Raw genomic sequence first — 23,562 nt, forward strand, 5'->3', positions numbered from 1 at the left:
GTCATGAGTGCATTTGCCCAAGTTTTTCGTATTATTATTTATATTTCTAAAGGCTGACAAGTTGAAGTATTTTGAACTATTAAGGCCGTTGGATCTCACAGTCCATGATTATCTGTGATAAAGGAGGAGCAACACTGTCCGCTCGTCCTCTTCTTTCTGAGGAGGCTCAGATCTTTCAATGTATGCAGCAAGATGCTGGAGATTGTCTATCAGTCTGTGGTAATGAGTGACATCTACTGTGCTGTAGTCTGCTGGGCGAGCAGCATCTGTGCTAGAAAAGCCAGCAGGAGCAATTAACTCATTCGCTAGGCTGAGACCATTATTGGTCAGAGCTGAGCCAGTGAGGAGCAAGAGGTCACTGAACAAACTGCTCTCCATCATGGACAATCCATCCCATCCCCTGCATGACACACTGCAGAGACAGCAGCTCGTTTTCTATCTATCTATCTATCTATCTATCTATTTATCTATCTATCTATCTATCAATCACACCAGTTAATCACCACATATGCAGGTGATGAGCAACCCTTTTATAGTAAATTCACACTTGGGGTTAAAATAATGCTTACAATAACTTACATAAATATAAATATGTAAAAATTTAAATACACTTTGGAGGGAAAGAAGGCTCATCTTTGTATTTACAAAAAAAAAATCTTTGATCGCACAACTTTTTATGATTTGACAGCAACTAAATGACTGTTTTTGACTCACATGAGATGTGAAGGTACAGTATCACCCTGTCAAAGCCAAGAGTGTTGCTTGCTGTTGCAGAAACTAGGTAGATGCCAACTTTACTGTAGATATGCTTGACCCCGTCATCGATGGAGCTTATGTTAACATACGATATGGCGGTCCCGTCGCCGAAGTCCACTGTTATACTTGTTGTGGAGCCAAGACCCTTCAAAAAGAAAACAAAATACTGTCACTCAACACTGCAGCCTCAGTTGTTTGTCAGTGGCCTCACTGACATATAACACTGTGCATTTTCTATAATATCTTCAAGAACAAGGTCAAGTGGTAAATCATGTCACTGCATATTTATTTGACATGCTGGCACTTCAGCCTACAGATACAGATAACAGACACAAAAGAAAAACCATGCAGCCTGTTCCCTGTTGCACACACTGTTGTTGCTTTGTTTAAGTGAAGTCAGCACCTCTTCCAGAAAGACCAAGAAGGTGACATTCCTCCCCAGCGTCGCTACCAGGGTTCCCTCGCTGGTGAAGAGCTGGAGGCCCCTGGGGACCTGACTGGGACACTTCTGTCGCCTGGGGCTGTACTTCAGCAGAGTTCCTTCGGTGCAGTTGTTAGACAAAGCCTTGCGATATCTGGATTCAGGAACACGGCATGAGTAAATAAACAAGCATCCTATCATATATACACAATACATATATATACACATATACAATAAAGTGTCTTGAGAAAACCCTTGTGATTTGGCGCTGTATAAATAATTGAATAGATACAAACACAGGAAAAAAATATGCATGAATGTCTGTCAATTTTCAATTGTTTTCAAGTTTACCAGCCATTCATGTGTAGTATGCAAACAACCATTTTCACACAGAATAGCAGGTTTTCAAGGGGAGTAGAGCTTCGATGTAATAAAGGGCATTTGCGCCTCGACTACTGCCTTTGCTCGTGTCGGTACAAGCGAATCAGGCGTACCCTGTGGTGTTGAAGAAGCTGTCCCCCGTGATGCAGTCTCTAGACGCTGCTGAAGGAACGAACCAGAAAGCCGGAGTGCAGCTCCCATCAATCTGCCTCTCAAACCCGTAGTCACTGTTTCAGTTGGAATAATAAGTACAAAAAAAAAGATACACTAAAGTGTTATCAAGATTAGTTATCATTTATTTAAAATATCAAATATAATATCTGAGCTCAAACAGAATCATAGACAATAAGTGTATGTCTACTGTGAACAGAGGTTTGGGTGAGAGAAAATTCACAGCAACCCAGAGTATTTGTGATTTGATGTTTTTTGTATCAAACTTCTGAAGCAAGAAAAAAGCATTGTTCGTGTTTACACAAACTATAATTATACCTTGGCAAAGTCAGAGGGCTCTGTCACATTTCTTTCATCATGATCAGGGAAACAGTCTCAGGAGCCAGAGTTGCAAAGTTTAATGAGTCTTTTAGTAATAAAGTGGTGTTAAGCTTGTAATGTACTAGTCAGTGCTGATCAATTAGGGCTGGAACAGAAAGATAAAAGAAAGTATGAGACAGAGTGAAGTGTTGAACAAAAAGTTTTGACTTGAAGCGATACTTGTGAGACATCAAGAAGAAGCTTATAATAGAGTTTAGGGTGAACCATTAGTGTTCTTCATTATCCAGATCTATTCCCGTCCACTTGATATAAGAAGAAAGATACAGCAGTGTACCCCTATCACATATTTGACTGTGACTGGTCCTGAAGCGCAGCCTACACACACACACACACACACACACACACACACACACACACACACACACGAGAGCTTCAGGACAGACACCAAACAATCTGGCCAAACCATATCATCTCAAAACAAAAAGAAAATTAAATCAAATATTGGACCGTTACAGGCAGAACGGGCTTCCAAGGGAGGCCAGGCTGTGTTCACTTTGTCATAAAAAATAGATTGCGACAGAATCTCACTTCCTACTATACCATTAGAATTATAAGGATGATAGAGAGGTTTTGTTTGCAGAAAAGAAACAATACATCAATATATCCTGAGTCTATCCATGTCCCTGATCCTCAGAAACTGGCCTGTCTATTTGGGGAGAAAAGTCTGTGTGCAGGATTAGCTGCAGAGTACGTTGACTGTTGTGAAGAGAAACAGACTCTGTAGGGAATGTTTCAGTCATGTTATGGTCATGAGCTGAATTGAATGTAATTGTTATTGCTTTTTATTGTATTGTATTTGATATGATGCGGATATTTGCGTAGTATTGTGTATTTATTGCTAATCATCTATCTGTGTTAGTCATTTTCTGTTCTGCTTGGGCAATATAGGTTTCTGAACTGTCATGCCAATAAAGCAGAATCTGAATTTGAATTTGACGGCTGAGCAATTATTCAATATTATTGGTCATCTTCAAATAGTGTTTATATGATCATACAGTCTTACTGTTCTATCAAATTCTATTGTCCCAAATATTTTTTTCCCAAACAAATTGTAGTTAAAAATAAACAAAATTATTATTCAAATTTTTTTTTTAATGAATTTTAAGAGTCTGGTGTAATGTAATGTGTGATCACAGTTCATTGCTCTAAACAGCGGTTTGATTATTTTATGTATTTTTGCACATGTAAGCTATATTGTGGTAGATACATTTGTATATACTGAGATCAGATATTATATTAGTAAGAAATTATTCATACCCAAGAGTTCAAACCACTGACAGCGTCTTTTGTAAATTGTAGTGATAAAAATACAACAGAAATAAGAATAACAAGTAGTGAATTATAAGATAAGTCTTCAAACTCTCCTCTTGTTGTGCCTTAGGTTTGCTTCACAGACTCTGCCTCTGGAGATTGATAAAGTGTTGTGCATTCATTGGATTTAATGAAGTGAAAAGAGTAGCTGCAGAGCAGGGAACTCACCACTCAAAATCTGCCTCTGTGCATGGGCAAGAGTCTGACATCTGGGAAATATACTGATCTCTGGCCTTGACACATCGAACGTTTGCTTTCAGTTTTTGGAAGATTCTCTTCATTCCCATGATGCATACTTCCCCCTGTGATGAATAATGCATCAAAAACATTTCAGAGGGTCTTTTTCCCCCTTCTTTTGTCTTTCTACTATCTTTATTGTGTGAACGAATCAAAAAGATTCACTCGAGTTTAATCAATGACTTAAAGTTCATCTTATCAGAATTCAAGCAGCAGCAAGATCCTCTTACCTCACTGTGTAACTGCCATGTCAGATAATCTTCAGATGTGCACCATTGTTGGAAAATGGACCGGAAGTCAATTTTGACAAGTTGCCACTCGGATCGATGACTGAAATGACCAAATATTCTGCACAAACAAAGGTCAAAAACATTTGGTACATAGGGCAGATTCAAGAAATAAAACATGTTGCATCTTGTAATTGTAACTTCACTTTGGGTGATTTTGATGCATTGATTTTATTCCATGTTCCTCTGTGGGTTGAGAAACTCCCCTACATCTTGGGCTTGTAAAACCCTTCAAACCCACATTAAATAAATGCAAGCATATTCATGTACACTTCTAAGTCTTCATCGGGGCAATATATAATTAACAAGTGCAGTAATTAACAAACTAGAAACACATCAGCTCTTAATGGTTCCTTCATATCTTACGTCATGATGAGGGTGTCCTCTCCAGGCTCCCCCAGCACCCCATCAACATAGAGCGGAGAGGAGGTGAAGCTATATTTGTCCCAGTTTCTGCCCTCATCAAAACTCAGCCTGAGGGACAGAACAATGGTTGGATCACAGACAGACTAGCCACAAATAGAGTTGAATTCAGTATGAAAAGCCTCAGCAGGAAAGCAGTCTGACTTCTTGTTTTAAAGATTGAGTATAGTCTTTAAAAAGATGCAGCACATCCTTGGAGAGCCTTACCAAATATGTCTAATTGGCAGAGGTGTGTGTCGGATGGCCACAAGAGATCCTCCTTGATTCAGGAAAAACACACTGTACTCCTCCTGAAAAACCTGCAGACAAGACAGACCAGCTTCACTTTATCTCACCAGAGAAAAATCGACACAAAGCATGCAACTCATGGCACATGCCTACTTACACCTCCACATTAAAGTTGAAACCACAGCTGTTCTTTGCACAAGAGTCTCAGTTGTGTGAATAAACAAAAGCGTCAAGCAAGTGTTGCTCTCTTTGTTGAATTTTGGAGCGTTAAGCCGACGGCAAAAATCTGCATGCTCCTTTTGATTTATTTGTTTAACAGATCAGAGATCCACATGTCTCGCACAAGACTGGGTGTCAAACCTCAATTCCTTATTTCTTTGTAACTGCGACTGCAGCACCATGAACGGAAAGCTGGCATTAAATGCTCAGTCAGATTCCTTATTTTGTTCTCCTATTCTTTATTCAGATAATGTCTGACTGCAGACATATTCTTTCATTTTGCTCTGCATTATATTGTGAGAAAGTTAAAACGAAGGACGGCATTTGGCACAGAAGCTTTGTAGAAGTTCTCTCTATTTTGTTGAATGGACAAAAAAGTTTTTTTTCCTGAAAAGGTGATCATGCTCTGCAAATTAATCTATTCAAAAAGTATTAATGCATAATGGTGTATTGTGCAGGTACCAGCATCAAAAAATTTGCAAAAAAAATCAGTTGTTGTACTGCACCTCTCTCCAGGTATTTCCAGCATCAGATGTGATGAAAATACTGACATTAGTACTGGTCAGCTCAGGTCCAACCACACCTGAATACAAAAGGTAGAAAAGCAGTATTTTTAATCACCGTTATTTCAAGAAGTCACTTAAACACAGGCAAATCAGTATGGTTGCTTTTTTTTTTCCACATTCTTTGTTCATGCCGGTACAAACTCTTTCCAATGAACATGGAACAGATGCGCAGGAAAAGATGGGTTTCGTTTCATTCTGTAAACTGTTGCCAGCTGAGAAAGACGGTGCTGGGAACAGAACTGAGGCACAGATCTGACTGGGAGAACTGAGGGATATGATCAAGGAGCAGCATTAAGGCTGGGAGCAAACAACAGCATGGATGTGCAAATCAAACAATGTCCTCACCCGATGCTATTATAATTCCTGGAGCTGAGTCTTTGCTGACAATGTTTCCCGAGGTGTAAGGATTCTCCGACACATGAAGGTGCAGATGTAACGAACAGAACGGCTGAGGAACGCAAAGGAGATTAGTTTGCTGCAGTCAGAATGTGAAAATGATACACATACAAAAAAAAAAAAGAAAAAGAAGCTGTCATAGAAACTGCCCTGAATTAATTGTGAACCTGTAAGATTATCTTGTATGACATAAGGGTCTGCTGAAGGGTTATTAAAATGGAAATTAACTTAATTAAAAACCTTAAAGGAAATGTTCAACTGGTGGTGAGATCTGTAACAGGAATCTGAAAAATGGAAAATGGCTGAACATTTGTGGTAGAAAAAAAACAACTGTTACATAGATATTTTCATACACCATAAAGTCTCCATAGAATGAAACCGATGAACTGGTGATTTATGCTTCTATATGGAAGTGTCATTGACTCCTGATTCACGCTGACTCAAATACCAAACATATCAAAATGTGTGTTTTCTCTTATCATGTTTGGTATTGTTACAGCTCCCAGAATCATTTAAGTCAGTCAAAAATAGCTAAAAGGTTCCAATCTAAAATGACCTGGGTAGATGCAATGGTGGAAACAGCATCTTATGAGTGTATGCAGAGCAGATTGAGGGGCAGTTTGGGAGATGGGATCTGTTTGAGAGACCTTTTTTAGACTCTTTCATTTCAGAATCTCCTGTGAATACGATTGCTTTCCATTTATTTTCTTTGTTTTCCAGGACTAGGTCTACCAGTTTTTCCTTCAATCTATTTTGCTTTATTATCATTATTTTTTTTCTACTTTCTGCACCACGTCTTTCAGTAATATCTCCTCTTGTGACTATGAGATCATTTAAAGCTTTACTTGCTGCCAAGTGCAAAACCTTTCCTTTAAAATGAATTAAAAAAATAGATGCAAAAACAATTTTAACTGAACAGATTATCAGTCTTGAAATAATGAATGGTAACATAATGGTCTTTCCTAACTAATTTATTAAATCATCAATCAAAGCAATGAATTCATCCCAGTAGTTATTATACAATATATTGTACAATTAAGCATAACATAATGTATTATGATAAAACCACTACTACTACTGCTAATAATACAAGTAATACATTCATATTTCTGTATTAATCATTCATTAAGGGGAGTTATGTTGAGATAACCAAAGTATTAGTTTGATATAGATGGGTGGGTTTTACCAAAATGAACAAAATTGTGACATAAATTTTGCACAGTCGGGGTATATTACATTATTTAAAAGGTTTCTTCAGTTACTTACATATTGCGAGCTGTCTTGATTTGATAAACATTCATTTACAGTCTGTGACCATGGCATGGTGTGAGTCAGTGGAGTATTATTTGAGCAGATAATGGAAATCCAAATAATAAGATCTATCTCTTGTCAGTGGCCCACTTACTTGTTCACAATAGACCTTGTTTCCCTGGAGATCGGTTGTTGGAGCCTGAAGAAGATGCCAGTCTCTCCCCTTGTTGTATGTGATATAAGTTTTCACTTGGTTCTCAACAACTTTATTTGACAGGAACACCCCTTTAATCCCTGCAACCTGCAAACATGAGAGACGGAGAGCGGTAGGAGGAAAAATAACAAAAAAAAACAGAGGGGGAAAAAAAAAAAAGTAGCCGTAAATTATTCAAACTTAAGTAAAGCTGAAGGCCTAGTTCGGAGACGAAGAAGAGTCTGAAAGTGATAGTTTTTCTGACAGGGAGCACTATTTTGGACCATCTGTAGGTCTCTGCAGAATCAAAACAACATATGGCGCAGCCCTGAGATATTTCTTCTTCTTTGTATTTATGTGCACAGAGATGGAGACTCTCACATGCAGCATTCACTTGAGCTTCCATTTCTCTTCCATTTTGAGAGCACAAATCTTTGTCAAAGGAAGAATGACCATTTCATATCTTCTACTAGTCAGTCATCACAGCTAAATAGATCTGGGCATACGATGTGTGTGGAGGTCAGTGAGCAGTGAGAGTAACCACCGCTGATGGCTATTTTAGGTGTGTAACAGTGTGAGGCTTTTACTGCTGGCTGCAAGATGAGGATAATCTAGAGTGATGCATACATGGGCAGTGACTGCAACCTCATAGTACATCTGTCAACACAGATATAATGTGTTCAGGGCACAAGTTAAAGCTCCTATTTCGCCTGCATTGTGACTATGGGCTGTAAGTGACACCGGAGTTTACTAAACTTGTGAGGCACTCTCAGATACTGCAGAATAAAATGCAGTGTACCAACATCTGTTCCATTATGATGAGGGCATCCATGACCTCTGAGCACAAATGGTACATTTAAGGAAAACACAGTAGAAAAATCAAGAATAGCTCTAAGGAAAGTTTTAGGCTGTCTGTTGGTACTTTACTTGCCAGAGCCAGAGTCTGTTTTACCGTCCAAGAAAGCTCTAAAAGCAGGAATTTAAATTTATATGATGCTCACACACAGTGAAAGGGGCCTTTGTTTTTGCATGATCTCCCCATGTTACCTTCAGTTAGCTCTCTCTCTCATAGTGAAAAGACAAACTGAAGACTCCCACATTAGCAGTCTGTCCATGACCAGTGCATGATGGGATAGGCTCAAGCCACCCTGAACACTGATTGATCATTTAGTACAAACAAGGCCCTAAAATAGTGAAAAATATCTATTACATCTTAAGTCACCTCTTCAAATGTCTCCTTTTGTCTAACCAATAGTAAATAGCTTCAGGTTAGACACTGAGATGATCAGTTTGTAATGATTCAACAGCAAATACTCACATTCGAGGAGCAGGGACCAGCTAACGTTTTGCATTTTTGCCAGATAAATTATTTCAATGTTTACTAAATTATTCAAATAGCTGCAAAATTGATTTCCGGTCAATTGATTAACTACTAATTTACTCTCTCATTTCAGCACTAATTAAATGTAAAATAAATTGAATCTACTCCAAATTTGGGGAGCAGACAGAATATGTAGGCATGAGTGTAGAATTGCACCAAAACAGTATCATTTTACATAACAGACAATAATTGTGCATGGATGTATAATTGCACTAATTTATTGCATAAATTAGTTACTTGAACATGACACATTGTCCCATAAACTGCAGCAGTCACAAAACCAGGTCAGTGAGTTGAGTTGGTCGAGCCCGACCTGGAATAACCTGAAGACATGCGAACAGATGACAGCAGCACCCCGACAGCACTGTCACTGCTTACCTCATACAGGTCTATCATGATGTTGCCCTCAGGTCCTCCACTGCTCACAACATTCTCCAGCATCAGGGTGAACAGCAGTCCTCTGGACTCAGACATGTACAGGTTGTAGGAGTCATTCTGGTGCCAGTCCTGAATTGCTGCAACCACCTGGTTATCGTCTGTGCTGATTATCTGCAAATCCTAAAGATAAAAAATTCATGAGTAGACGTCTGTGTGTGGATTAGGCAACTTACCAGCCAACAAGGTTTTAAGAATTGATTCAAAGGAGTTCCCTCAGCAAAAGAATGGTGGATCTGCATAGCAGTGTGCACAATAGTCGCCACAGAGCTTGAGCAGCAAGCTAGCGATTCGTCACTTCTTGACATCATTCAGTCAGGATCAGCAGCGATCAGACCTCAGGCGCTTCACGCCATGCACTAAAAATGAGGACAGGCTCCATTTAATTTTTACTGAATCCCTTTCCCAGAGTGAGGCGAGATATAAGGGATGTGTGTCCTTCAAGGAAATTCTGACAATATACATGGTTGGATGGATGGATGGATGGATGGATGGAGAGATTGATCGAAACAACACTGTGGGCACTAAATCTCTCCCGTTGTTATGACACAGTCTCTCAAACCACTAAGACACCCTGCTGTGCCTTTGGTAAATGGAAATTAGTGCAGAACACAGTTTTGTGATAATGCAAATGGGGCTTTCGACTTCAAAAAGTTCCTTTGGAGTTCTGGGGAACACTGACTGTGCAACTCCAGATTCACTTTTTAAGTAAATATCTGTGGATACAGACGGGAGGGCAACTGATTAAAAACTAGGCATGGGTCTTAAATAAACATAAGATCTAAAGATATAATTATGCATAACAGAATCAATTTTCAGAAGGATAATAATGTGGGAAAAACAATTTAATGGATTTGTCAGCAAACATTATGACTAACTGAGAACAAATCTACTTAAAATCATTTGAAAAATCAACCTACAGTAAGTCATCGTGGCACCACAGAATAGCCTGAAGGAATAAATAGAAGGTTTCACAGCCAAATTAATGCTGCGCTTGCTCTGCTGCTTGTTGCTCTGCATGTGCTCAACTCACCCAACACTGCAGCCCGTCCAGCAGCCTTACCTTTGGCAGAGTGTACTTAGGAAGCTTCATCGGGTAGAAAGCATTTCTTTTATAGGACACATAATGGACAGACTGGCCACCTATTGGCACCTAGAAAAGCAATATAGTGCAATTTACAGTTCATCACATTTCAGGTGAATATTCATAAGCTGAGCTGTGTACACCGATTGCTAGCGGCATGTCTCACACAGTTTAAACCGCCATCAAAACTCTGGGTTTGTGGTAATTAGGTTGTTGTGCATTATGACAGAGTGCAACTCTCTCAGTATAATACACAACACTGTGATTTCAGTTACATGCCATCCTTTCCCAGGATAATGGCCCCCTTTAGTTAATGAAAAACATGACTGTACATTAAGATGCGATTGAATGCAGTGGTTTTACAGCTTTTAATTGTCTTTTAATGAAGCCAGACCTTGCGATAAAAACCCACCTGGATGAAAACGTATTCATCCTGAACCACCAGGGAATTAGGGATGATAAATCCAGGGAAAGGCTTGCCCTTGTTTCCATCAGAGCAGTTCTGAAGTTTACAAGTTATGTACTGTGACCCTGCGGGTAAGCAAGAAATCAAAGCTAAAAATATGACAAAGAGGAAAACAAACAACCTTCTGTGGACCACAATCAAGGTTTAGCTGCTTATGCTGATGGTATTACGCGAAACACTGAGGCAAAATTTTATACTTCTTATTCTTACTAATAGATAAAGTAGAGAGAGCTGCCCCAGTGTGTTAGCATCAGCCAAATGAGGCAATCTCCCCGGGGACGGGGCATTAACACACGAGGCCTTATGGAAGTGCCCCCCATCTCTGTGCTGTGGCCAAGAAAATAGCCAAGTCATAGCCTGGCCTTTGAAAAATGAATTAGCTCAATCGCATGAAGAGTCCCTGCACAGCCAGTTCAGAGGAGGAAGGCAGTTTTAGAACAGATGTAATCTCTCTACTGGTTTTTTGAAATTGAGATTTAGGAATTACAAACAAATGTCAGCAAACATTGTGACTAACAGGAGAGATTATGTCTCATTTCAGCAATACAAACACAGTAGAAAGATGTGACTTAACTTGTGATATGTAATAATATATATTACTACTCACGTCCATCAGAGACACTGATCTCCAGATGAATCATTCCTTGCTCTTTATCTAAACCCAGCCTGGACCTGTAACATCATGACAAACATCTATTAAACATAAGCATAGACCTCTACTTACAGACACGTGCCTATTAATAGTGACATCATGTACATTATTAATGACATCCTTTACCTACAGGGCTTGCAACTCTTTAAAATTATGCAATGTCTTGTTTGTTTCTACTCATCACAGCTTATGGCCTGAACAAAACATGAACTGTACTTGTAAGCATGAGTTGTTCAGCCAAAGACTGACTTCTTTCTCATATTTTGCCTTCTCAGACTATTTTATTACAATATGAATTGATGTATTTTATATTTAAGAAGGCCTCCAAAAACCTTTTTCCACTTCAAAGAAATTGTGACACCAACTCCTCACAGGTTCAGACTTTGCCTAATTATAACCCAAGTGTTTACGAAGTGAAAGATTCACACATCACTAAATGCACCACACAAACTGTTTTTTATTCCATCTGTAACTACATGTGACACCCAGTAACTGCTATGTGTAACTGATGTGTAGCTAACTGAACTAAGTGACAAAACTAGCGATAGCCTGCTAATACTGTATATTATTAACCCTGTAGAAGCGTAAAAGAATTCTTGACACATCTGACACTGGAGCACAAAGATGTTTAAAAATGATGAAAACTGGGAAGATTTTAAATTAAACTGCACATTATACAAAATAGTATACTAAAGCTAAACTAAGTGACTATCTTAATAGTATCAGATTCATATAAAACCAATCATTCTGCATAAACTGTATAGATACTAAAGTAGCAGTTTAACAGGGATAAACTATTTACTTTTGGATAAGACATTCCTTAAGTGTTAATGGTACAACCTGATTTTAATAATTTAAACTAGTAGTAATAAAATAATAATAACTTGAAAAAAGTCAAACTTAGAGAAAAGATTGAGAAATTATTTGTAATTTTTCTTTCTTATTCCTTTAATTATCTCTGACCTTTCATATTTATCAAGGTTCCCGTGGTTCTGAATTGAAACCACCGATTATACAGGATGCAGTATAAGATGCTGTATAGACTTGGTTAAAGAGCATTTGTTTTGTAATTTTAACTTTTCTTGTTATTCATTTCAGAATAAGCTGGCTTAATGAGGCATTAAGGGAAAAAGTTTTATCAACTATATGCTGCTGCCCCATGGTTTATTTTGATAAAGTGATGCTGTGTAAATATTTATAACCAAAACAAAGAAAATTGAGAAAATTGTTCACAGCTGACAGAAATAATAAATTTTTCTGTTTATTTAAATATTTGTGGTTTACATAATAGTATGATTTTCATTTTGAATTTGCAAGGGGACATGGGACATAAGAGATGCAGCCTGGATCTTTACTGTTCTCTCTTTATTGCAATAACACAACAACCTTATCTATAAACACTGGCCTGATGGACATTTGACCTGCACCGCTCTTTATTGATACGGTGTACTTTGCCATTTCATTCAGTTTTAATAGAGATTCTTCATAATATTTGTTATGAGCAGAGCGGCAGGAGTGACCACTTGTTATATTAATAGCAGCTGTTGTGACACAAGATGGGTTTCTTCTCATTTTCCATACCGTGTCTGAACTATAATATAAAAAGCCCCCGTCCTGCTTCCCTCAGCACTCTGTAATTGCCTCAAAGCTCCATCTCTTTTAATGGACTTTCTGTCAAACACTTCATCCAATTCTATCAGTGAGCAGCAGCGCTTGCTCTTAAATAAACCCCTGCAATGTTACACTGCGTTCCCCCCATAACTAACACATACCACTACGTCAGCCTAGTGAGGATGCCTGTTAACATGTTTTTGTAAATCTTGTTTGTCAGATTTTTTTTTCTTTTCAGACACAAAGAGCAGTGCAGGAAGGGATGAAAGTAATTCTTTCATGGTCAATCTCTGATCGTGTGGGGATGTTCTGGTTGATTTATTTCCTGGAGGGACAAAAGGAAGTGTATTACATACTTGAACATCAAAAATATGGCTTTTGACTGATCATCTTCTAACACTCTCAATTTCCGGATGCTGCTAAAGAAATCTCACACACTACTGTCCTTACTTAGCATATTGACTAATGATTGGACATATATGGTATACTGTGTGTTGATATTAAAGATACTGTAAATGTACTATACTTCGTTTGTGGACAACAGCTCACTAGAAAGATCTTTAACTGGGAAATTTTGCATGAACATCCCTTAGTTGGTGAGGTGAAATTTTAATTTTTTAATTTAATATTATCATTATTTATTTTATTTTTTTCTGCAGTGTAATCATGGTGCTCTGTGCAAATTGTTCCTGATAAGAAATTCTTGGCATAAAACTACATTATGACCTGAATTGCAGCCACCGTGTAGAGCTTTATGTGACGCAGAGTCAAAGATCTTTATGTGCACAGTTGAGCCCAGGTACATTACCATTAGCTTCAGAGACCGGAGAGAAAGGGCTTTGTGATGTGGTTTGGGTGAGATTGAGAATGAGGTACATTTTGTGCTTTATTGCTCATTATACAATGATTTAAGGGCTACAATTCTGTGCATTTCTGATGAGCTCTGCTGGGTGGATGATTATGAAAACCTTGAGTTTTTTGTGCCATATTTTATTATCAGTGCTTCAGCAGCAGTTCTTTATTTGAAATATGTAATATTGTATCTAAGAATCTATGCCCTTATCTAACAAATGTTTCACCACTGCGTCTGTATTTTTGGTGTCTTATGGGTCCATGTGGGCAGACACTTGCATGTGCATCAATACACACTAAACAATACACCTAATAACTAAGCACACACCAATAGAAACTCACTAATAGTCGTTACTATGGATTTATTTCATGCAGACTTTTTTTTTTTTTATGCAGATGCTGCAATCTTGAACTGTACAGTTAACCCTATGTGTACCACAGATGTTTGTCTGAATAAATCAGGAAAGATTAATTAGCACCGCCGGAACATGATTACTCTTCAACCTCCACAAGAAATGAGTGTCATACATCCACGCTCCTTTGAGGATAAAAATATCTGCCTCATTAAACAAGAGATAGTCTATGTGCTTTGTTTTGTCTAATATCTACTTAGTCATCACCTCTTCCCTCCAGTGATTTTTATTCACACTCATATTACTAACATTTTTGGCGCGTTGTATTTCCCAGACCAAGGCAAAACACTTATAACTCTCCACCGTAGGTCACTCCAACCTCCTTCATTAATCCATGGTTCTGTTTTTTTAATTCTGTGGATATGAGTGTGAAAAGGACTTCGTAGCCAACAACTATAAAAACCATTATAAATTAAGGATTTATCCTGGGCCATAATCCCTGTACCAGCACCTAACCACTAATAACACTAAAACGCTCAAGGAGACACCGCAAAGAAATGAAAATGGATAATGTTTGGATATGATTCCATTTGTGACACACTATCCCAACAACATTTCATAAGCAGACTGCATTCAACACATCTAATATTACTCTGTATGTGTAAACTAGAGGCTTAGTGCATTACATAGAAAAACCAACAAAAGGAATCATAAATTATTTATCAATTCGATCTCTGCCTGTTTTGAAATTCATTTAAAAGCAATTAGGATTAAAATGTATAATGATACTTCCTTAATACTGTTTTTACCTTTGCTGTGATCAGTGGTGGAAAGTAACTTACTCATATAAATACAATACAAAACACCATACAAAAAAGCAATGTCTACATAGGACCCCTTGTCACACATTTCAGATGTAACTAGCATTTCCTTTCCATGCTGCTTATGCATTGATGCATTAATATTAACAATTTAATAACGTAGTATATGATCATTCATAAGTCAATAGGGCCAAGTCATTTTAATTTGGATACTTCTAAGTTTTGATAGTGTTAAAATGAACTTTTAAAAGAGCTATTTTCAAGTTTTGCTATTGCTACACATCCAACATTAGCATTACCATGCTGGTTTATTTTGCAGTCTTACAGAAGAGCTTCAGCTATCATTGCATTTACATGACAAAAGGTTATAATACATCCGCTGAGCAGGGCTCTTTCTTCAGGGCAGCCTCAATGCTTCAGTGACTGTATTGGAAAGTGATGAGAAAGGCTGACCAGACCAGGGCAAGCTGGTTAGCGTGCTAACTTTAGTACAGGAAAAGAAGTGACAGAAATAGAGGCACCAATTAAAAAATGCCGCACACTGTCTGATTTGCAATAAACAATTTGTTAGATCTTCATCATTAAGGTCTAGCGCTGAAATGTTACAAAGAAATTGTTTATTGCAAGTCAGACAGTGTGCAGCATTTTTTAATTGCACATGCCTCACTAAATAGATGTGTGAAGAAATGAAGCTTGACACTGAACTTGCAACGTTTGTTCTAGACTAATAAGCTGCTAATGCTAACGTTGGCTATGTGGCAATAGCAAAACTAACAAATAGCTCCTTTAAATGCAGACATTTACTTATAATGGAGTTTTTTTTTTTTTTTTTTAACATTTCTGTATTGGTACTTTTATTTAAGTAAAGAATCTGAGTATTTCTTATAATAACAACCATTTTTTTGATTTCATTTTTTCACAGCACTCTTGAGACCGCATGCCGGACTTCTTAACAGGTTTAAATCTGACTCAATAATTCATGTTGTTGCTGGAAATGAGATGCTATTATTAATATCAATATTAATATTAATGCAGTATGAGTCAGTACCCTGGTCACTCTTTACTCACGTTTCAATTACATCGGTACACAGAATCTGGGAAAACTTTTCCAGAAGAAATCTAAATATATTTTATAGAACATGAAAATGTACTATTCCTGTACATACAAACTACATACAAGTTAATATATCAATGTATAATTGTATTCTGTCTACTGTCAAGTATTCATATTGCAGCATTTCACCCCCAGAAAGACAAACACTCTGCAAATGATTGATTGATGACCTCACCAGTAGAATCTGTTGGGGACGACGCCGTCATGCACAAGCTGCCACCTCCTCCCAAACTCAACAGAGACATAGAGCTGAAAATGAGAGGAATGCATTAACCAAATGAGTTACAGTATATAGAATAATTTTCCAAGTCAGAATATCCAAGATAATTATTTCCAGATTTATGTACAACTGTATTATCAAGTAGCTGTCATCAAAGTTGTAGATTTTGTGGTGTCAATATGTTGATATTCTTTTGAATATTCCACGACTGAGCACATACTTTATGTGAAGATGCATCAGTGATTAGAAAACCCATCGGTTCCTCTAAATTCACAGTGATGCTAAGCCATGATTTTAAAATAAAATAGAAAAGATTATTTGCTTTGATGCCGCAGTAAAGAGAAGGGAGGTCATACAAGTAGGCATCTGTGTTAAAATCAAAGTGTCTCTTTACAGTGATTGAACAATTTCAGCCTGACTGCCTTTATAAAATCACTCATCCCATTTCACTGCCACTGTATGAAACAAGCATTCACAAGGCCTGTCATACGGTGCTATAATGATCAAGCAGCAAGCGTCTTAAGCTCAGAGCTTTACAATGCTAAGCAACATTATTTTGACTTATCTAAGAGCTTACAACTTTTAAGACATGACAATCAATAAATGTAAAATGAAACCAGGCTGATATTAATTTTATTCTAGCAGTGATAAAAGGAAAGAAAAACCTGATGGAATTTAGCTGTTAGCTTGGTGAATTTAGCAAAGAAATACAGAATGCCCTGAAGGCAAACCTCTGTGGAACGTCTTTATTTTGACCTGTCGATGGCTCTCAGCTAAGCTTTCATCTTACTGCCTGCACCATTTATTTCACTTCTCAGACCTTGACTTTTCTTCTCTCTGAAAATCAAGTCTTCCAATAGCAGGCTGTGGAGGCCGAGTTTGATATCTGAGGTGTTGAGTGAAGCAGACAGCAGGGTTCTCACAAAGAGTAATGAAGGATGTGTGGGTTTATGCTCGCCATTGTGTGTGTGTGAGCGAGCTTGGGAATTGTTTGGGCGTGTCTCCCTTGTTAACCTTCCCCTGTGCTGTGTAGGACACATCCATTCAAAGTTAGGCTATGCAGCCAGACCTTATGACTTGTTTAGAGGAGCAGGTGATCAGTTGCCTCTGTTTTGGCAACTGCAGCCTTGACTTAAGTGGTAGATGTCTCCGCTCATGAAGACCATGTTCTTAACAGCTAGGCACTATTATCAAAATAAATGCTTTTGTCCATGACAGCAACCTATGGTTTGTATCATTTTATAGAGATATTACTTATGTTGCGACCCACTAGCCTTGTGATATATAATCCAACAGAATAAGAAGGTGGCAGAGCCTCTACACCAAGCTAACAAAAGCATGAAAGGGAGCAAGTAAAGCAGACACAACAACCCTTATTTCCATCCAGAGATTTTGTTTTTCCTGTCACATATTCAGTTTTTTATTCCAACTTTTTCATGCCACCCGACAGCTACACGCTACCTTTTGGTCGTGGCTGTAAGCCAAAATCCAGTCTTCCTGCTCCGGGTGAAAAAGCAGGCTGAGGATATCAAAGGCTAAGCTGTGTTTCTGATAGGACGCCCCCTCGTCAAGACTAATGAGCAGGCTGCTCTCCACCTCCGGGTCGGTCAGTAACATGATCTGAGACGAGACGAGAAAGGAGACAGGGGGAATCAGCGGCCCACCTCAACAGCATCCACTCCGCAGGGCTTAAGTGTGCTTGTACAATGTGCTGCTTGTAACACACACACGGTGCAGACTCCTGCGGGGCTACTATGTAGTGAAAATGATAATAACTCTGCGACACAGTGATAACAATTGACAGATTTAATTAACACAGGCAGGACTTTTCATAACATGCACGTGGGAACCTACCTTCCTTTTGTTGTTCGGACTTACGTACAAGTAGCTCAGTATGGTTTTTGGCCCAACTTTCTCATTAAGTTTCTCATAAGTGGTCCCATAATCAGTTGACCTAAAATTCAATTATAGGATAAAGGAAATAGGTTGTGGTGGAAAGTAAAGGAGAACTGAACAACACCTAGTAGTTATGATGCTGATGGTATCATTAAGCATATCAGGCAAGCAGAAAATTGCAACAGCAGTAGTCATGAGGCAATTTGCTAGATGGATGGAGATTTTTTTAATTATCAAAATAAACAAGAATATCCTGTGTGGTATGCATGGCGAGAGGATGAGCTATTATACCTATTATTATTATTATTATCATTGTTATCATTATCATTGTTGATGCTTTGGGGTAAAAATGTAATTCAAAGGTTTGTGATTTCGATGTTTTCTAACTCAAATGGAAGATTGGAGGATTTATTTGCCTGTTGGCTGAAAAAAAAACAAAAAAACAACGGCAGGGTGTCTCGAAAATTTCTCAAAACCAGAGATATACTTGAAAATATTGACTGTCCTGCAGAAAATGGCTTTTCTTTGCTGAGTTCATTTTGGAGGTCATTCACTGTCACCAAAATAGATATTGGTCCCAGTTGCTTTCTGACATTTCAGAAAGGACCATGAAATGTTATATACTGCAATATAAAACGTCCTGTATTTTTTAAATTTTTATGGGCATATTTATTGGGAAATATGTCGTCATTATTCTTTATTTAACCCTTGTATATTGATGATATTGGATTTACTTCCTAATTGTTTGGAGCCTCACAGAACCCACTGCTGTATGTGTAAAGAAAAACATTAATAATTGCAAAATCAACCACTTTTTCCTCTTCAAATATTTTTTCTTTTATTATGGCCTTATAAAAATCAATACATAGAAGAATATTGAAGTTGTAACTCCTCCTTTTGCCACAAACTGAGCTTGCAAAATGATGAAGGTGACAACATTAAAGCGGTGTTATTGTTATTGCACCAAATAGGGACATATTTCACATTTAAGCTGTTATACACTCAGTTGTAAGTTTATTAGGAACACCTATAAATGTAACACCGCATAAATCTTCCTTCATGAAGGTTATAATGTTAAAGTTTTTGTTGAAACTGTGTTAAAGACGTGTTAAATCAACTGTATGCTAATTTTGGAGCCTGCAAATTACGCTGCTGTGGAACTGTATTGAATTATATAAAGACAAAGTGTGTCTGTTGTTAAGCCTACTCTCACTGATCTGAATGGGGCGGACAAAATAATAGGAACACTTGTCACCATAACGTAGTGTAGTTCAGCAGCAACACAGACTACATCCTCCAAAATGATCATAACGGTGAATCGACACCTCCTAAACAGCCCCCCCCCCAAAAAAATACAAAATATACAGTATATATATATATATATATATATATACAGTATGTTGCTTCTGTTTACCAAATAGTCAAAGACAAAGAAATGTGCAGTATGTTATCCATTTGTGACTGAATTTATGCTCCAACAACAAAAGTCCAAATAAGCTCTGAGAATTTCACACACAAATAAAACTATTCACAGTTCACATAATTAATAAATGTCATCAAGCTGACAGCACAATATTAACTCTGTTTTGAGCTATTAAAGAGGATTCTTCAAAAGCAAAACAACTTTGGGGTTAAGTCATTACTAAACAAATGTAACATCTATTTGTTTTGTTGCAGCTTCTTTATTCCTGTTGATGTAAGGTAATAACAGACAGGAGATCTTACCTCCATAAAGAACTCTCTGTTACTCTGCCAGAGTTGAAGTCGTAGTATTTTGTCAACATGAGGATCACCTACAAAAAGAGATCAAACAGATTACTAGCTTCGCAGGATTGTATCATCAGGTAAAAAAACAAAAACAAACAAAAAACCAGCAGCATTAAAGTGTCGCATACCTACAAACAACAAAACAAGCCGAGCTGTCCATGCACGTCTTCTAGACTCCCTGACAGGCTTTATTAAAAACCCAAACAGAACCCTGATGTATGTCAGCCCACTGCCCGCTTGTTGGAAAGCTAAACTTTGTGCATATTCTCATCGCATATGTATGTTATAATGATTTTTAACACTCGGCAGACTACCGGCAAATGCCACCACAGGTTAGCTATGAGTGACTGAATAAATCAGTCAACACTCTAATTCATTCTAGGCACAGAGATATAGACCTCATAAAAATCATGGACATCCCTTCTTGAGGAGGATCGTAAAAAGTGTCATGGTCGTATGTAGTTTACAATAGACAGGCCTTTACTTAATACACATGAAAAGCTTCAGATTTCAAGATGTCTTGTAAATTACTCCAGATATTAACAAATGGCTCACTGTAGTCATTTCTATTTGCCTCTGTTTAATTTGAAGAGGAACTCTTTTCCTCAGCAAATATCACAACCTAAATCAAAGCCATTGTGTTTGTATATGCATGCGATTATTGCTGCATATTCATGTTTATATGCATATACTGTTTCTTCAGTAATACATTAAGTATTATAACAACTTCAGTCCAAAAGCATGTATTTTTTTAAGGGTTGTGTCTTTAAAAAAAACAAAAAAAAAACAGTTTCAACAGTCCTGGACACAAAAACAGTTGTTCTTACTGTGCCCTTCACCCTCCACACAAATGAATCCCTCAAGCAATGGCCTCCCTGCATTCTGCAAACATAAAACCTGCACATCATACAGCTCTCTTGGGAAGCTTTTCTGGGCATCCTCTTCAGCTTTTCATAGCTATCTTCTAATTATCAAGGGTTGTGAGTGTTTGGGGGTGACATTCACTATGAAAAGTAAACAAGACATTTTTACTTCTTTGTTAAAAACCCTGCTCGCACAGTTTGTAGAAATTCCACCCAGCAGTCGTTTTCTAGGCATTCGCTCAAATCAAACAAGGCCATCCTCCTCATGTCTGCTAGATAAAAGCCTGCCTGCCCCCTCTCAAACCTAATTGCTTCAGTGAAACTGAACTGTGACAGTAACATACAGTATGCATGCTGCATTCACATTTCCAGGTCACTTACATACAATCGACTCCATCATTTAGCTGAAAAAAAACTATTTCGAAAACCTCACATTTTTCCAAGCTCTCTGTCAGCTGATGCACTTCACTGGTGCCACGCCACAAAAAACACAATAACATTCTGATTCATGAAAACAAAACACCAGTCTTCAAGCGCTCCATCCCAAACATAACCCTTACCCCCAACTCCCTATCTGATTCTCTTCTGTGATGTGATTAATTCCTGCATCAGTGAACAGAATCGCCAAAGCCAATGAAGCTAAAGATAAAGAATGAATGCTGAAAAATGAGAGGCTCGAAGCAGGTAATGTTTTCCTTTTTTTTTTTCTTCCTTAAAAACGATCAAATGATTATTAGAACAGCTGCTGATTAATTCTCTGTGGATCTACTGATCAATTAATCAACAATCGCTGTTATCATTATTTTCCTTCATGTTTTCTATTATACTGCATATGTCTTTACCTGCATTATATATCCATTTATGTATTATAGGCATTAAATCATATACCACACAGTAAAAGGTCTCTAAAGGAACTATTGCTGTTAATAATGCAATTTAAACTTTACAGTTTTGGTTTCTTTCCTAATTATCTGCCCTCTGTTGAATAAGCTGACTAAGAAAACTCTGACTCTTCCATTACTTTGTGCTGAATGTATGAAACCTTTAATATGGGGGCTAGTTCAGAGATAATCCACAAAGCTTGTTATAGCTATGGTACCAACTGTCCAGACTGGGTTGCAGAGATTTATGGTCTTCCAATAAAATGGCCTTTATACCTTCCAAAAGTCATACCCTCATGGACACTGTCATACACAATAAAACAACCCGCAGCAGTCTGAAAATTAGGGCAAATTATATCCCCCCCCTCCCTCTGTATGGCAATTAACTTTATGCATTTACTTGGGAGGGATCCAAGATTACAGTCTGATGTAATTTGCATCCACCTTCTTGCTGGCTGGAAACATTTCCCGTGTTGTGAGGGATGTTGAAGGTGAAGCTCCATGGCTGCAGTTAACACATCAGTTCAGTGATACAATATTCACTTTGTAGATGTTTCTGTGTGAAACAGGTGTTTGAAGTTCAGCATGTCAAAAAAGCCATTAAACTGCTATTTGAAATCACCGGACAAAGGCTCTTCTTTAAACCATACACTGGATAATGACATGCCTTAAATAATAATGCCCTATGTATTAGCATATTTTTTCCCTTTGAATCTCAACAACGGCGTTGTCAGCTACCATGTAGCACATGGCCCAATACACTGCAGTAGCACCAACATGTCTCCAAACTGGATTACTTGACATCCAAGAGCAAGCAAATTGATTTTTCAACCTGTAATCCTTTGTAAACCTTACACCTTGGAGGTAAATGGACTGGGATGAATTTGATCATTATGTAAGAATGAATGGAGGCTTAATGGTGACTTAAAGGGCTTAAGGTGAAGAGATTACTGGTTTGAAATGAATGGATTGTATGAAGATGAGAAGGGGTGGGATAGAGGTATCAAAAAAGCAGAAGGGAGGGATTCTGTTATTGAAGGATGAACAAATGAAAGGAGCGACAGAGTATGCATTACAATTCATTCCCGCTCTCACCGACCCGTTGATCCAGCCTTATCGGCTGTTGGAATTAAGTTGCCTCATCAATAAAACTGTCATCACAGTTGGCCACAGCAATTAAACAGATGGATGACTCCATAAACGCAATTGTTACAGGAGTTACTGACTAGAATGTTAATATTAAAGACAAATATGACATATCAAAAAATGGCCACGTATGTCAGCTGTCCAGTGGTTGTTGGGTAAATAGATGTTTTTTTGTTACACAGGTGACTCACCCTTTTGACAATTTGAAATCACAAGCCTGTGGACTAACAGACTGGCAGACTAGCTTTATTCACCCCTTGTTTTCCTTCAAATCTACATTAGCTGATTTTTTGGCCATTTGGAGGCAACTGCAACAAGCTGTAAACAACACTGATATATTGCCACCTTATATGATATGGCAAACGTGTTCACAAATTACTGCTAATTAACACATCCAGCAGACATGGAGCAACATTATCATTCACTTGGAGTCATGTTCGTGCCCACCTGATGACTCTAAGGCTGTAGAGCTGAGGGAATCTGCAGATTTGGCTCATAATTCTCTGCGTTCATTGGTATAAATGTCACTTTTCGCAAAAAAGTAGTCACACGATTCACTGTTAATATGAAAAAAATGATTATAGCAGCTTTAATTATGAAGAATCGAGTTTCACATTTTGTAGGACATCAACAATTTGTGCGATGGTGATATTCGAAATAGTGATAACTTGTGACAATGTCACAGCTAAGACAAACGAGTTGGGAGGAGAAGGGTGAGAACACCTGTCTGCAAGATATTAACACCACCAAAGTGTTAACAATGTGGCAGCGAATGCCTTTCAAGAAATAAAAAAAAAAA

The 23,562-nt window shown here is 37.9% G+C and overlaps 1 protein-coding gene across 1 annotated transcript in view; it reads right to left on the reverse strand.

The window, feature by feature from the left end:
- LOC111649557 (VPS10 domain-containing receptor SorCS1-like) overlaps nt 1–23,562 on the reverse strand; it is a 48,617-nt gene that overhangs the window by 12,814 nt on the left and 12,241 nt on the right. Inside the window, exons 2-19 of the mRNA XM_023399313.2 lie at nt 19,832–19,899; nt 18,065–18,164; nt 17,672–17,830; nt 16,166–16,239; nt 11,195–11,259; nt 10,534–10,652; nt 10,101–10,190; nt 8,981–9,160; nt 7,183–7,329; nt 5,727–5,829; nt 5,322–5,398; nt 4,576–4,667; nt 4,312–4,419; nt 3,889–4,006; nt 3,590–3,723; nt 1,672–1,785; nt 1,160–1,331; nt 715–901 (exon numbers count right to left, since the gene is read on the reverse strand). Of these exons, the coding sequence (XP_023255081.1) occupies nt 715–901; nt 1,160–1,331; nt 1,672–1,785; nt 3,590–3,723; nt 3,889–4,006; nt 4,312–4,419; nt 4,576–4,667; nt 5,322–5,398; nt 5,727–5,829; nt 7,183–7,329; nt 8,981–9,160; nt 10,101–10,190; nt 10,534–10,652; nt 11,195–11,259; nt 16,166–16,239; nt 17,672–17,830; nt 18,065–18,164; nt 19,832–19,899 (2,107 nt within the window). The remainder of the gene's footprint in view (nt 1–714; nt 902–1,159; nt 1,332–1,671; nt 1,786–3,589; nt 3,724–3,888; nt 4,007–4,311; nt 4,420–4,575; nt 4,668–5,321; nt 5,399–5,726; nt 5,830–7,182; nt 7,330–8,980; nt 9,161–10,100; nt 10,191–10,533; nt 10,653–11,194; nt 11,260–16,165; nt 16,240–17,671; nt 17,831–18,064; nt 18,165–19,831; nt 19,900–23,562) is intronic.

This window comes from Seriola lalandi, unplaced genomic scaffold (genome assembly GCF_002814215.2).
Source record: "Seriola lalandi dorsalis isolate HSWRI2012SDOR001 ecotype SW California unplaced genomic scaffold, Sedor1 jcf7180002051200, whole genome shotgun sequence".
Taxonomy (NCBI): Eukaryota; Metazoa; Chordata; class Actinopteri; order Carangiformes; family Carangidae; genus Seriola; species Seriola lalandi.